Source organism: Mastigoproctus giganteus, chromosome 11 (assembly GCF_048544385.1).
Source record: "Mastigoproctus giganteus isolate SK-2022 chromosome 11, ASM4854438v1, whole genome shotgun sequence".
Lineage (NCBI taxonomy): Eukaryota > Metazoa > Arthropoda > Arachnida > Uropygi > Thelyphonidae > Mastigoproctus > Mastigoproctus giganteus.
Window position 1 is genome coordinate 136,741,904 of NC_143585.1, and position 16,651 is coordinate 136,758,554.

The 16,651-nt window shown below is 37.2% G+C and overlaps 1 protein-coding gene across 1 annotated transcript in view; it reads right to left on the bottom strand.

The window, feature by feature from the left end:
• The window catches only part of LOC150078459 (neuroglian-like), a 442,449-nt gene that overhangs the window by 112,092 nt on the left and 313,706 nt on the right, over nucleotides 1–16,651 (bottom strand). The window contains exon 14 of the mRNA XM_090385067.1: nucleotides 11,973–12,093. Within this exon, the coding sequence (XP_090241193.1) occupies nucleotides 11,973–12,093 (121 nt within the window). The remainder of the gene's footprint in view (nucleotides 1–11,972; nucleotides 12,094–16,651) is intronic.

Genomic DNA, 16,651 nt, shown 5'->3' on the forward strand with positions numbered 1-16,651 from the left:
TTCTCGTAATCTGCCTTCGCCTGCCTAACCTCCTTTGTAACTTGGTTGCATATCAACTTGTATCTATCATAGGTTTCTGTGTCATGTGTTAATTTGTAAGTATCCCATGCATTTTTCTTCTCTGCCATATGCCTCATTAGTTCATCTGACATCCATTTTGGCCTAAACCTTGAACAATATTTCTTAGTTGGTATGGAAAGCCTAGTAGCTTCCAAGATAAGTTCTTTGAATGCTTCCCATTTTGAATTTGCTGTTGGTAACATCATCAGTTGGTCCCATTGTATAGAATTTAAATACTGTCTCAGTCCATCGTAGTCGCCTTTACGGAAGCAATAACCCTTCCCTTTACCCCTAATGGTAGTTACCTCTTTCAGTGAATCCCACTTCAGCACACTGTGATCACTGCCACCTAGTGGTTCATTTATCTGCAGATTCTTAATGCATGAAGAATCACTGCTGATAATCAAATCAAGAGTATTACTCCCTCTAGTTGCCTCCCGAACATGCTGATGTAGAAAACAATCATCCAATAAATCCACAAAAGCCCTGCTAGTGTGTGAGTAACCAGCCCCCAAATTCCAGTCAATATCTGGGAAATTAAAATCTCCCATTATAAGACTCTCTGATTTACTGGCCCACTCTATTTCCCTGTACAGTTCCTTATTATACTCATCAGAGTCATTAGGCCTATAGCACACTCCTACTCTCAATTTTGATCTCCCAATGCTTATGTCACACCAAACTGACTCAACACTGCACTGTCCAGCGATGTCGACTGGCTTCACTTCCTTGGTTTTTATGTGTTTCTTAACTAATAGCATAACCCCTCCCCCCTTCCTATCCTGTCTATCCTTTCTGTAGACGTTGTACTCCCCAAATTGCATTTCTGCATCCCTTATATCTGTGTGACACCACGTCTCTGATATCCCAACAATATCTGCCTTTGATGTTTTGAGCAATACCTCAAATTCATCAAATTTATTTACTAAACTCCTAGCATTGGTGTACACGCAAGTATACCTGCACCTGTTTCTATTCTTAGCTACCCTAACACAACCCATGTGTTTACTTGTACCGCAATGGCTCCCAGCAGTCTCTGAAATACCATGCATCTTGTTTTTCAGGCTTCTGCTCATTCTAATAGAAGCAGTGCAAGAATCTCTTTCACCTCTGCCAGTGGCTACTGTCAATCTATTGGTCTTTGTCTCCCCCCAAGCTAGCAGTTTTCCGACCCACCTAACACTGCCTCGATAGCATCAGCAAATATTCTTGCACCCTTTCTATTTAAGTGTATCCCATCCCTGTAGAAGCAATCTCTCCTGTTAACAAGTACAGTCCAGGCTGAAAAAAATTCTACCCCTTGAAGGAAGTACACTACAGGAAGTAGTTACTGTTAGTGACTCTGTTGCAAGGAACTGGAAAAGAATTATGGCATGTCTATCAAGGCAAAAGTAGATTGTAGAGCAGATAGACATATAGATTGTAGAGCAGATATCATCTTTTAGGAGCAGGAAAGGTGATACTGTTTCGCCCCACACATTAAAAATAATGGTATTAAGAATAGGAAATCTGAGGACTTACTTAATCAATCTGGCTTTGGAGAGACTGTGCAGGGCTCAAGGGATAGAATTTTTCTCAGTGTGGTCTGTACTTATTAAGAGGAGAGACTTTTACAAGAATGGAATAAATACACTTAAATGGAAGGGGTGCAAGAATATTCATTGATGTTATCAAAGCAGCGTTAGGTGGGCTGGAAAACCTGATAGCTTTGGGGGAATATACAGATAACAGATTAACTAGAGCTGCAGGCAGAGTTGGAAGTGATTCTTGCACTGCTTCTACTGGAACATGTAGAAGCAGTGCAAGGTCTTGGGGATTTCTTGGGGCTTGAAATCCCCAATCAAGGTCTTGGGGATTTCAAGCCCTGCTGTGGATCATCATCAAACAAGTAAATACATGAGCTGTGTTAGGGTAAATAAGAGTAAGAACAGGTTCATATACAGGGTGATTCACTACCAGTGCAACAAACTTGCAGGAGGTGTAGGGGGCACAAAGACGAATCGGAATCACATAGCATTGCAGGGTCTGAAATGCCTTCGTCATGCGGTAGAGGACGTTGAACGGGAGGTTGCGTGAACAGCGATCCCGCTGGAAATCAGCATTTGCGAACCATTTCTGTTGAAGAAACCAAGTAGCAAAAGTCCTCCAGAGTGGATAATCTGCAGGCTCCAATGATTGGATGCGTTGCAGATGGTATGAACTCATTTGGTTTGTTGACAGTATCCTCCATACAGTGGATTGGGAAATACTCAATCATTGGCCTATCGTTCGAGTACTCGTACTCGGATTGCCTTCTGCAAAACGTAGGACATTCTCCTCATTGTCTGGCATCCTCGTCATTCACTCTCGATTCATGGTACCTCTCGTGAAACAACCAGTCTCACGTAACCTTCGCACACGTGCAAAAATCGTATGATGAGGAGCACGCCTGTGCGGGAAACGTTCCTGGTACAAGCGCAGAGCAGCGCGCCCGTTACAGTCCGCAGCTCCACACGCGAGGTGCATGTCTGCCAGTTCAACGTTTGAATACTCGTCCATCCTACTGCTTCGGGAACTAGTTCGCAAATGCTGACTTCCAGCGGGATCGCTGTTCACGCGACCTCCCGTTCAACGTCCTCTACCGCATGACAAAGGCATTTCGGACCCTGCAATGCTATGTGATTCCGATTCGTCTTTGTGCCCTCTACACCTCTTGCAAGTTTGTCACACCGGTAGTGAATCACCCTGTATACTTGCATATACACTAATACTAGGAGCACAGTAAATAAATGTGATGAATTTGAAGTAATGATTAAGTCATCAAATGCAGTAATTTCTGCATTTGATTAAGTCATCAAATGCAGAAATTGTAAGGATATCAGACACATGGTGTCACTCAGACAAAGGATTCAGAATTTGAATATGGAGAGTACAGTAAGTAAAGAAAGGCAGACAGGATGGGGTAGGTTTTGCTCCTAGTTAAGAAGCATATTAAATCTGAGGAAGTTAATCCAGTCAACATGAGTGGTCAGCGCAATGTTAAATCAGCTTAATGTGATATAAGCACTGGGAAAATGAAAATGAGAGGAGTGTGTTATAGGCCTAATGACTGTGATATCATTAGGCCTATAACAGAGTATAACAAACAACTATACAGAGTAACAAAGTGGGCCAATAAATCAGAATGTCTTATAATGGGGGATTTTAACTTCACAGACACTGACGTAAATTCTGGGATGGACACTTACACACCAGCAAGACTTTTGTGGATTTACCAGATGGCTGTTTTCTAGAGAAGCATGTTAGAGAGGCAACAAGAGGAAACAATACACTTAACCTGATTATCAGCAGTGATTCTTCATACATTAAGAATCTGCAGGTAAAAGATCCATATTGGGTGGCACGGATCACAGTGCGCTGATGTGCGATTTACTTAAAACATAACTACTGTCAAGGGTAAAGACAAGGCTTTTGCTTTCATAAGGGTAACAACAGAGGCCTCAGACAAGTTTTTAAATTCTATACAGTGGGACCATATGATCACATTACCAACAACAAATTCTATATGAGAAGCATTCAGGGAAGTAATCACAGAAGTTACTAGGCTTTTCATACCACTAAGAAATACACCATTCCAGCCTTAAATCTAAATGGATGTCAGATGACTGATCAGATTTGTGGCAGAGAAGAAAAATGCATTGGATGCATATCAATTATCAGGTGATACAGAAGCCTATGGTAGATATAAACTAGTCTGTAATAAAGTCACAAAGGAGGTTAGGCAAAGCTAAGGCAGATTATGAGAAGTGTCTGGCAAAAACTTCTTTATTTATATTAATAGTAGAAGGATGGGGTTGAATCAAACTGGTCCACTTGATGTTGATGGTTTAACTTTTGAAGATCCTATCCATGTTGCTGAAAAACTGAATAAGCATTTTATATCTACATTCATGCATGAGTTCTTTAGGGAGGGGGATGCAAGAACTTCATCAAAATCTAATAGAGAACTAAATGTTTTGTGATAACTGAGAGGAAAGTGGAAGAAAATTGTTGAAGCTTAACATAAAAAAGGCACCTGGGGTGAATGCAATCTATCCAATTATAATTAAGGAAGGCAGCAAAGGAGGTAAGCAAATCACAGGTCACAATTATGAGAGCATCTTTGGATTCAGAGCAGGTCCCTATAAACTGGATATATGAGAATGTATTCCCATTTCCCAGAGGGGAGATCGAAATATGACATGACTAATTACAGACCTATCAGCTTATCTTCTGTTCTAAGGAAAATGATGGTGTCACTGGTTAAAGAAGTAATGTAGGAGGACCCCCTAGACAGGAATGCAATTATATTGCATTCACAGCAAGGATTTGATAAGAGGCAATCTTGTCTGACCAATCTGATTGGATGTTATGATGCAGTAAGAAAGAAAGAAACTGGATGAAAAAAATAATTTTGATTTCGTATACTCGGATTTCAGGAATGCTTTTGATACTGCACATAGCAGACTGCTGTATAAATTGGAGCAGTGTGGCATTAAGGACAAATTACTACTCTAGATAAAGGGTTGGTTGATTGGGAGAAGACAGATTGGTTATTACTGGACACTAATCTTCATGGACTAATGTTATTAGTGAACCCCCCACCAGGTTTTAGTGCTGAGCAGAGGTGCATTACTAAAAAAAAATAGTACTAGAATGCTCGTTCTCCAGAAGACTATATGATAATGCATATAGTACATTGATTGTACATTAACTGAATCAGACTTCAGACTCGTGGTTCATAGAACCACCAATTCTAGCATTCAGCTCATGGTGAATCAAAATGCAGCATTCGCATGCATCACAGCATATATCGTTTGTTGGATCTCTATCTAACACATTATACTTTAGTAAGAAATGTTCAGGTTTCATTGCAGAATTTATATTTTTGTTTTTAAATAAATTTTTAAGGAAATCTATTAATTTTAAAGATTACTATTAATATATATTTTTAGTAGCAATGGGTAATATAGATATTTCTCCTTCCCCTTTGATTATGCCATTGTTTCATAATATTAGGTGTATAAATTTAATGATTTTCTGTTATGGCATTTAGAAAAAAAGTACCGGAATGTCATTCCGGTGCATTCTGCCCTGAATACACCACTGGTGCTGAGTTCATTGTTGTTTTGTATATTTATTAATGATTTTGATGAAGTTATATCAGGCTTAATGTCTAAGTTTGCAGATGATGCAAAGGTTGGCAGAATGGTTATTGACAGTAATTAGAGTAAGCTGTTGCAACAGGATCTTGAAAAATTAGGCAGATGGGTTGAGAAATGGCAGTTGAAGTTTAATATTGACAGATGCAAGATACTGCATGTGATAGCAGTTATCCCAGATTAACATAGCAACTCTGGAAAAGATGTTGGAAAATGAAAAAGAGCTGGAGTAACTGTACAATCAGCTATGCAATTCTCTGAGCAGTGCAGACACATGCTGCCAGGACAACTCATGGGGGTTTTGTCAATGATATACAGGAACTTTGCTAGTAGGGATAAGAAGGTGATTAGTCCTGCTAGCAATGTATAAGGCAATGGCTAAGCTATGTCTTGAGTACTACACACAGTTCTGGTGCCCTCGTTTTAGGAAAGATATAGATTTGATGGAATGGGTGCAGAGAAGGGCAATGAAATTGGTGAGGGAACAAAAGGATGATTTTACCAAGAAAGGCTTCAGTTCTGCAAATTGCACCATCTGGAGACTAAGCACACTGCAAGGCAATCTGACTGAGGCATTTAAGGCTTTAAAAGGATTGGAACAAGCTCATTGGGGATGGTATTCTTCCTATTGTTCAGATTACATATGGGGGGGGGCATAAATTCAAACTGATGGTTGTAGGAGAGAGGTGTGGAAGTTTTCCTTCACCCAGCAGTTGTTTGATTGTTGGAAAAACTTCCATCTGCTGTTGTGGAAGTGGGTAGTTTGAATAAATTCAAGGAAGAACATGAAAAACTATTGAAGGGGATGGGCAGGTTAGGTGGGAAGGGTTTTTTTTTTTTTTTTTTTGGCTGATGCTCTATAAGCTTGCTTTCTTGCATCATTTGCCATTACTAATATTAAAAACACCATTATCTGCATCTAAACAGTTAATATAGTTTTATTATAAATAAAGCTTATTATAAATAAATAAATAAAACTTCAGCTTTGTAACTGCTGTTTGTTGACATCTCAGTGTGTCATAGTTTTTTTTTTTTAATTATTTCAACATCTGCATTGAAATATAACCTCACCTTCTTTATTCAATTCCTGCAAGGACCAAGACAGCTCAAATATTGGGTTCAAGGTATACAATTTTTTTTGTATTTGATTAGAAATTTTATTCCACACACAATTCACAGGTCAGCATAAATTTGCAAACAGAGGTTACACATTGTCTTAAGTAAGAGAAGTAAGTTTCAAAACAATTGCCGTGACAGAGCCTTGAGTTTTGAATAAATAGTGAATTCATTCACAGTTTGGATAATTCCATTTATATTAAAATAATGTTACCACATAACATTTACTATCTGATGTCTATGTTTGTCACAGACATTTACAAATGATATTTATAATATCTATGACATGTAGCAACTGCAATCAGAGAGTCAAGCAACCAGCTAATGATTTCTCACCAGGAAATGAGGAAATTAGCATCCTTCGATGTTGCTCAACAAGAATTTGCCTTAAATATATTTGTGGCAGATTTAATTTATACAAAAAAAAGCAGAAACTCACTGTTCTAACAAAACATTGAAAGATTGAAGCAAACAATACCCTTGATTAACAATACCAGTCTAACGTTTGAAGGACTGAAGCAAACAATACCTTCCTATATTAGAAAATGACTAGGAGATCGGCATTTAAGTAATGATGGATATTTAAGGTAGTTGTAAAACAAGATCTTTTCCAAATAGGAAATTATAGGCCGATTACACAAGAAAAGCTAAACATTCGTACATAATGGTTAAAATTAAAAGTTTGGAACTCATTGATAAACGCGAACACTTTAGTGTTCAGCTGTAAATCAGAACAAATCTTAATTTATTTGTTTTTTCACAAGCAAAAAACAAATAAAACTGTGTGCCTAGTCTCCAAACAAATGCCAAACACTGCTGAAAAGTATTCAATCAAGGTGCCAATACTTATGGAACTCGTTGACTGCTTAAGAATGACTGCTCGTATTGTCCATTATGGCACATCACACCTAGTGTGTTTTAAGCATATATGCATTGAGGCAGTGAACATGTTAATGTTTATATAAGTAAAGAAGTCTTTGCTGTTTATTTTTGCATTATTTGCCAAGGATTTCTTGTCATCTGCGTTAGTGTGCCTAAACCCCTTTGTGACAACTGAAGGTTAGTTTATATCTAGTATTTATTTCTGGATCACCTGAATAACTATATGTATTTGTCTTCTCTGCCACATATTCATCAGTGCATCTCAAATCCATTTATGTGTAAGCCTTGAATAGTATTTCTTATTAGGTAAAAAGAGCCTAGAAGCTTCTACGATTATATCCCTGAATGCTTTCATTTAGAATTTGCTGTTGGTAACTTCATCAGTTGTCCCACTGCATAGAATTCAAAAACTGTCTCAGGCCACTGTAATTACATTTATGAAAGCAAAAACCCTTCTTCCTTTTATTTTTGACAGTAGTTAAATCTTTAAGTAAATCCCATCAATGCTCTATGTTTACTGCCAGTGGGTCTTTTATCTGCAGATTTTTAATTACTACAGAACTAACAGTAATATATCACAATACTTTGTTCGTAGTAATTAACTACACTGAGTAAACAGAAATCATGGGATACTTACCTAGTAACAGGTAGGCCCACCTTTTGCCCGGATAAGGGCAGTCACATGGTGAACCTATGTGACTGCCTATGAATGGAAATACCTATGGAATGCTTCATGAAAGTGTTCCATAGGTATTTCCATTCATGCTTGCTGCACTGCTGTCCATATTTCCGTCACATTCCTGGATGGAGGATCCAAAGCTCAAACATATCTTTCCACAGCATCCCAAAGTCGTTCCACAGGATTCATGTCAGGTAAATGGGGAAGCCATTCCATGGTGGTAAAATCTGCGGAATGCTCTTCGAACTATGTTCTAATCACCTAGCTTTGTGGGGAGGCACATTGTCCTGCTGGAAGAGTCCATTGCCCTGTGGGTGCATGATGACCATGAAGAGATGCAGATGGCCTGCAAGGATGGACACATAACCTGGACCATTCAAAAATGTGTCCAGACGTACCAGAGGTCCACACCCCAGACCATTACCGACCATCCACCTACCTAAACAGTTCTGTGTTGATATGACGGGTACATGCGGTTTCCACCAGATATACACCCTCCCATCCACTTGAAATAACTAGAAATAGGACTCATCAGACCAGGAGATCCATCTCCAATCATCCGAGGTCCAGTGCCGATGTTCTTTTGCCCAGTTGAGGCGTAGAGTCCTGTGTCATGTTAGCAATGGGACTCTGGCGGGTACCATAACCTATTGCGGCTAATGATTGCCTGATGGTCTTGGTGGGGACATTTCTGGCACTTCCATTGTTGAAGTCGGCTGTGATTTGTGTCACTGTCGCTCTCCACTGGCTGAAAAAATGTGAGACAGACGTTGATGGCCACGTTCCTCCACCACTTTTCTCCATCCACAGCACTGTCCACGATGAGATGTTATTCCGGAAATGGCCTATTCCCGATACACTCTTGATACTGTTGAACAGGGATAGTGCATTTCTGTACCACCTCCGCAATAGAGTGACCCAATCATTGGGCACCCACTATCATCTCTCTTTCAAAATGCACTACAGCTTAAAATAGTAGATGCAGGTCCGGCTCCACGTGCCGGGGACGGGCATCAGGTAGCAGCTGCTCCCTCATGGCAAAGTGACCTGACATTAACAACATACTACACTCACAAACATTTCTTTAATACATTATTTAATCTTTACTATACAAAAACTTTATTATTAACTTTTTAGATATTCTCTCAAAATTGTTATCATTTCAAAATTTCTCTTGTTTTGAAAAATCTATTTCTTCTCTATTTTATCAGGCCCACTTTACAGTTTTTCTGTCAATTATTAGTGAATTAGGTGGAGATAGGCAAATGCCTAGGAACCATCCCGACACAGCGCGCGCACGCGCGCAACACACACACACACACACACACACACACACACACACACACACACACACACACAGCATTGTCCACAATGAGATGTTATTCCGGAAATGGCATATTCCCGATACACTCTTGATACTGTTGAACAGGGATAGTGCATTTCTGTACCACCTCCGCAATAGAGTGACCCCAATCATCAAACACCCACTATCATCCCTCTTTCAAAGTCGGTTAGCTCACGACATTTATCCATAGTGACATCGAATTACCGTTTATGTGAATGCAGTGATGCAGCATACCTAAATACCTGCCAATGGTGGGTTTGTCCACTAGTGAAAGGGGTGGCAGCATCACGTTGCTCAGGAGCCAGGCATACCATGAATTCTGTTTGTTCAGTGTACAATCGATGCCTCTCGTACAGTAGTACGAGAGGCATCGATTTAATTTTATCTCATATTGTGACTACATTCACAACGAGTTACCATGATATTGCACTGCCTCGAATAAGTAGCACTTCGCCAATGGAGAAGACTATTGTTACTTATTCTCAGTGGTTGTTATAGAATTTAATGATACATAGGCTGCCGGGGCCATATTGTGTCTTTCTCATGGTGAATATGGAATCTGCAATAAATTTATTGATGACTGTTTATTAGCAATTGATTTAAAGGCGTTTAAGCAGATGTTTTGAAAGTGGGGACAGTCTACTAACAAATGGCAAATGGTCAGTTGTACTCGACATGATGTACATTGGGGTATTCTCAGTGGATACCACCATCCAGATGGCACCATATCTCATATTGTGAAAGTAGTCACTATGGGATAAAATTAAATTGATGCCTCTCATACTACTGTTGTAGTTCACCACTATGACCAAAGTATTATGATATATCACTGATAGTTCTGCAGTGAATTTCTAATTCGTAGTGTATTACACCCTGTGCATTTATTTTCTTAGTATTATTACTATGTACACCATTTGGCATCTCTCATATTGTGGGGTTATACTTCATAACTGGGTTGGCATGATTGCAACATTAGGGTATCTACCCACCCACCGATGATAGGCCAATAAGCCTTGAAACGGTGAGGTCTGGATGGGGATATCTGCTGAGAAGAAGTAACAATATTCTTTTCCAATGCTGAAGTGTTACTTATTTGAGGTAGTGGAATATCACGGTATCTCGTTGTGAAGATAGTCACAATATGAGATAAAATCAATGCCTCTCGTACTACTGTTGTAGTTCACTACTAAGTATTGTGATATATCACTAATAGATCTGTAGTGAATTTCTAATTGATTATTCCTTGTTTATTTTCTTAGCAGATTCTTAATGCATGAAGGGTCATTGCTGATAATCAGGCCAAGGGTATTGCCTCTCTAACATGCTAGTGTAGGAAACAGTTATTCAACAAATCCACAAATATGTGTGGGTGACCAATCCACAATACCAGTCAATATCTGAAAAGATAAAATTGAAAATAAGACATTCTAATTTACTAGCCCACTCTTAATATCTGTACAGCTGCTCATTATACTCGTCAAAGTCCAGCCCATAACACACACCTACTCAAATTTTAATGTGATCTTTAACTAAAAGTATAACCCTCCGCTCTACTGTTATGTCTGTCCTTTCTGTACACATTGTACTTCCCATATTCAAATTCTGTATTCTTTATATCTGAGTGATATCATGTCTCTAATATCTACAACATGGATATTAGAGACATGGTGGCATTTGATGACATTAGAGACAAGGCCTTTCATGACTTGACCAGTTATGCCAAGAAGCTGGGTATATTCTTGTTGTGTGTATGCCATATCCAAAAATTTCATTATTTTGTGCATCATATCCTGCACCTCTACTTTTGCTTTATCTATTGCATGCATTATGGTCAAACTAATGAACAAACTTATCTGCAAAAAGATCTAAACCTCACAAAAATTTCTTTATTCATTTTCACAAATATACGTGGTGTCAGTTTCAATTTGAATGATATCTATGTCTACCTACGATCTGCAAACCCCACTTACTCTTTCTGACAGAAGCCCAATTATCAGTTATCTGAACCACTGCTCATCACAGTGTCCTAATTATTCGCTGTATGATCCTTTTGCTTCAAAGGTGCTACTTGTGCATATGTTCACTGTGATATTCCCTCTCAGAGACAGAGTAATTTGAATACACTGTATTTTATTGTTATGTTAGAGTGCTAGTTATTTATTTGATATCTAAAATATTCTTCATTCTGAAAATGAAGAATATTTTGGTAAAACTTGTGCATATAACTGCTTGCTGAAAAGAGTCTGTATTCTATCACAAAAAGGCTAATTAAACTCATAATCATAATAATAAACCTGTAGGATCTCTGATCCTTGACCACTGTTACTGTGGTCAAGGATCAGAGAGTTCCTCGACCACAGTAACAGTGAGACATAACAACCACTTTGTGCTCTTGGTGCAAGTACCCATCACAGGGTGGAACTCGCCCTTCAAGAAGAAATAATATAAGAATAATAAGCTTACTTAGTTTTTATTGGCAAGCACTAACATAATGTGTACAAAGCTGATACAAATGGATACATTATTATATAACTTAAATTAAAATAATTTAAGGGAAGCCCTGCTACATAATATTTGTCCAACACTAACACCTATAATGCCTAATCCATTTTATGGTGCATTACAAGTGGTATGGTTGCTCCAATGTTATGGATCCTTATTTTTTTTTATTAATCTCTAAAAACAATATGCTTAGAAGATACTTTCCTACCTTTAACTTCCAATCTACCCATGGCCTCTTGATCACCAAATTTATTAGTAGCATAGCATGTGTAATCTCCTTCATCAGTAGATAATACGTCACTTATTTCCAGATCACCACTATCCAGTATCTACAGCACATAAATATACAAATATCCAATTCATAAAAATCTATCTTAAAACAATTTCAAGGCATTACTTTGAACATTATCTGAAATGAACAAAATTTAAAATCAATTCATAATATTCAAATAAAGTGTAAATAAATTTATGCATTACAACACATGTACACATTGTTGAACACCCTTTTGCAACTGCAAGACAACACAGAAGGATACAATTATACAGGCATAATGAAACTAGTTTATTAGACAGCATGATTTAATGACTATATTCATTCATTATAAATTCACTGACTATCTCTTTCTATTTTTATTGACATGGTGTCACACAGATATAAGAAATGCAGAATTGGAATTTGGGAACCAACTGATGATGTTGCCAACAGCAAATTCTAAATGGGAGGGCATTCGAGGAATTAATCTTGGAAGCTATTAGCCTTTTCATACCAACTAAAAATTACTGTTCAAGGTTTAGGCTTAAATGGATGTCAGATGAACTAATGAAACTCGTGGCAGTGAATAAAAATGCATAGAATGCATATAAATTATCAGGAGACACAGATGGTAGATATAACATAGTCCGTAATCAAGTCACAAAGGAGGTTAGTAAGCAAAGGCAGATGAGAAACCTTTGACAAAGAATATAAGGAAAAACAGTAAAGACTTCTTTACTTATGTAAACTCTAGAAGGAAGGGGAATGAGTTAATTGGTCCACTTGATATCGATGGTTCGATTGTTAATGATCCTGCTGAGGTAGCTGACAAACAGAATGAGTATTTTGCATCTACATTCACACATGAAGAGTTATTACGGGATGAGAATACCAGAAGTTAATCAAACTGTAACAAGGAGCTAAAGGATTTTGCAATAACTGAGAGCAAAGTGGAGGAGAAATTGTTGGAGTTAAACATAAGAAAGGCACCTGGGGTGGATGGAATCTAATCAGTTATTTTAAAGGAGGCAGCAAAGTAAGTAAGCAGGCCATTAGCCACGATTATGAGGGCATCCTTGGACTCAGGGGAGGTTCCCATGAACTGGAAATGCACAAACGAATCCCCAATTCACAAAGGGGGATCGAAAGGTGACACGGGTAATTACAGGCCTGTTAGTTTAACTTCTGTTCCGGGATTTTTAATGGAGTCACTGGTTAAAGAAGCATTGCAAGATTATCTAGACAATACTGCAATTATAGTGTAGACACAGTATGGGTTTGTTAAGTGATAACAAGGATAACAATTTGATTGGATACTATGATGTGGCTGCAAAGGAACTGGACCCACTAATATTTTCTGTATTGGGCCCACTAATATTTTCTGAATTGATCAATGATATTGATAAAGGTATATCAGGCTTAATGTCCAAGTTTGCAGATTACATGAAGGTTGGTAGGGTTGTTAATGACAGTGAGGACAGTATGCTACTGCAACAGGATCTGGAAAAGTTGAGCAGATGGGCTGAGAGGTGGCAAATGAAGTTGAACATTGACAAATGCAAAGTGTTGCACATGGATAGCAGTAACCCCAGAGTAACATACCAACTGTGTGGTATTAAGGAAAAAGAAGTGATTATTCCCTTGTCAGGCACACCTTGAGTACTGCATGCAGGTCTGGAGGCTTCATTTTAGGAAAAATGTAGAGCTGCTGGAATGAGTACAAAGAAGGGCAAAGAAATTAATGAGGGGAATAAAGGGTTGCTGTTACCAAGAAAGACTTAAGTTCTGGAAATTGCAGAGTCTGGAGACAAGGCATCTGGGAGGTGATCTGATTGAGGTGTATAAGGCCTTGGATGGTTTGAGCAAGCTCAATGCTGATAAGATTCTTCCTCTTGCTCAGAATTTGCACCTGAAGTGGTATAAATTCAAATTGAGCAAAGACAGTTATAGAATAGATGTGCAGAAATTTACCTTTTAGCCAGCAGGTGGCTGGTTGCTGGAACAAACTTACACTTGCTATTGTGGAAGTTGACTGTTTAAATAAATTCAAGACTGAACTAGACAAATGTTTGAAGTGAATGGATGGGTGAAATGGGAAGGTTTTTTTTTTGTTTTTGGCTGATGGTATATAAGCTTGCTTTCTTGTATCATATGCCTCCACCTAATGCTAATACTATTTCATTGGCACATTCACTGCTCCATTATGCAAATTTGTGGTACTGGGTTTTTAATCCACTTGGAGGGAAACCATTGTACTTTGAGAACTTTTTTTTCCAATTTGATATAAGAAAAACTGGATATTTTTGTCAAGAAACCTTTGCTGGAGGCTGACTAGTTCAGTCATATTGAGAAGAAAGTCCAAAAATGTCTTTCCCCTCTCCAATCCAGAATGATTCAATATCCTGTAATTTCCAATCCGAGGTCAAAAGGGTCATCGGAAAGGCCGGTAGCAATAGCATTAAACAATGTATTTACCTAGTAGAATAATTTGGATGAAACGTTCAAAGTTTTTATTTAATATTATTTTTCCTTATTTATCACACATATTCACAGAACATGTCTAAAATGAAATTTTATTTCATCTTAGCTGAAGCCAAATATATCCTATTTCATTTTCACATTAATTTAGCACTAATTTAGTGATCTGATGGGGAGGGGGTGGTCTTTTAACATTATGATAGTGACAGCTGGAACTGGCTGATCATAAAATAGTAATGGAGAATTAAGAAACAGTTGTGCTCATAATGCTAGAACCAACTTTATATCTAACTATAAAATTCCTGGGAAAAAAAATGCCATAAGCAACGACATTGAACCAACTTTATATCCAACTATAAAATTCCTGGGAAAAGAAATGCCATAAACAACTATATGGGATATCTTAGGTTTAGGAAGACCATTATCAATTTTACAAGTGGGCATGTATATATAAGTTTTGAAGGCTATTTCAAAGCAGTATCAAAAAATTACATCTGTATATGCAACAGATTGTCTTGAAAATCTACAGTATTATTACAACTACATATACAGACATAAGTGGAGATAATGTGAGTTTACACAAGCTAAAATCGAAGAAATTCTCTCAAGTTCAGATTCATAAGTTTTCAAGAAACTGAATGAAATAATACATATATAAATGTAGTATATATTACTGCCTTGAAAAAAAAAAGTAACAATGGGTTTTTATTTTTTTTTTCTGTTTTTTTAATTTCTTTTGCAATTTTATTTACCTTTATTATAATTAGGAAAACATGGTTATGGCTTCAACACTATTATGAAAAAGAAACATTAGTTACCAAAACAAGTTAATGCTACAATTAGGGCTATTCTTGGCAAGGTGCTATATTGCTATCTTAATACTGAAACATCCTCATATTAAAATCAAGTAAAATTGAAAGATAACAAAAAAAAAAAAAAAAAAAGATAAAACAACGTGCACCCTCACTAATGCAAGTGCCCTTCCATCTAAGGTGTACCCAATGATTTATTTTGTTATTTCTTTTTGTGTTTACATTGTATAGGGACATCTACTGACATTTTCTTGATAGAGGTCAACAACTGAAATACGGTCTTTTTCAAAATTCACAAGTACCGATGTTCTTTTAAAGAGGTAGTGCTTGTAAGATTCTTGTTTTTGGTTAATTTTATTTCTTAAGAATGCATCTCCTTGGGTAGGGGGTGAGTTATGCATTTGCACTGCTGAGGATGAACATCACTTCGCCTGTTTCTTTTTCGTGTTTTATTTTATTTATTTATTTTTAATATTGTGGTGTCTTGGTATTCAGGTAGCGGATATAGCACTTTGCTAAGAATAACCCCTAAACATAGCATTAACTAAATGTAGCATCATACTTTGTGGTACATATAACTTTCTTATAGACACTGACCAATTCAAAACAAAGTTTATCATAAAATAAAATATTACAAAATATTTACAGTTAAAAATTCATGAAATTAAATAGAATATATTAAATAAAAGAAAATACACTGATTAAAAGTGCTAAAGATATACAGTTGCACCTTTATATAACAAAATTGATTGTTCACTTGAAAAAACTTGTTAAACAAAAATTTCATTATAAAGAAATATGAGACAATGAAAAATACAGTAATCCAACATTCAGAAAGATGGGAAATAAATCAGAAATTAGTGGAAATGAATAAATTTTCTAATATCTTAAAACAATTAATTCATACATTTAAGAATTGACTACTTACATGATGAGCACAATATATTAGTACATTTAGGAATTATTTTGTAAAATATTTGATTACTTTTTGTTGTACACTGGATTTTACTGTACATTGTTCATAAAAATGTTCACATTAGCCAAATGGTAAGGTTCGAGGGTACACATGCTTTGAGTGACCAGGGTTCAAGCAGTGCTGTTTCTTGTATTCTCTTGATCTTCTGAACTCCTCTAACCATGTGGTTCTCCCAGAGTATAAATATAACAATTATTTATTTAAATTTATATTTTCTGGCACATTTTCTTCACACTGTAGGCCTCGATGCAAAGTTTCAAATGCTGCCAACATTTCAATGTTTGGAAGGTTTAATATTGCCTTCGTTGCCCTCATTTTCATCTAACTCATCTTCAGTATAGAAACTAGTTCTTTGAATACTCTCCAAA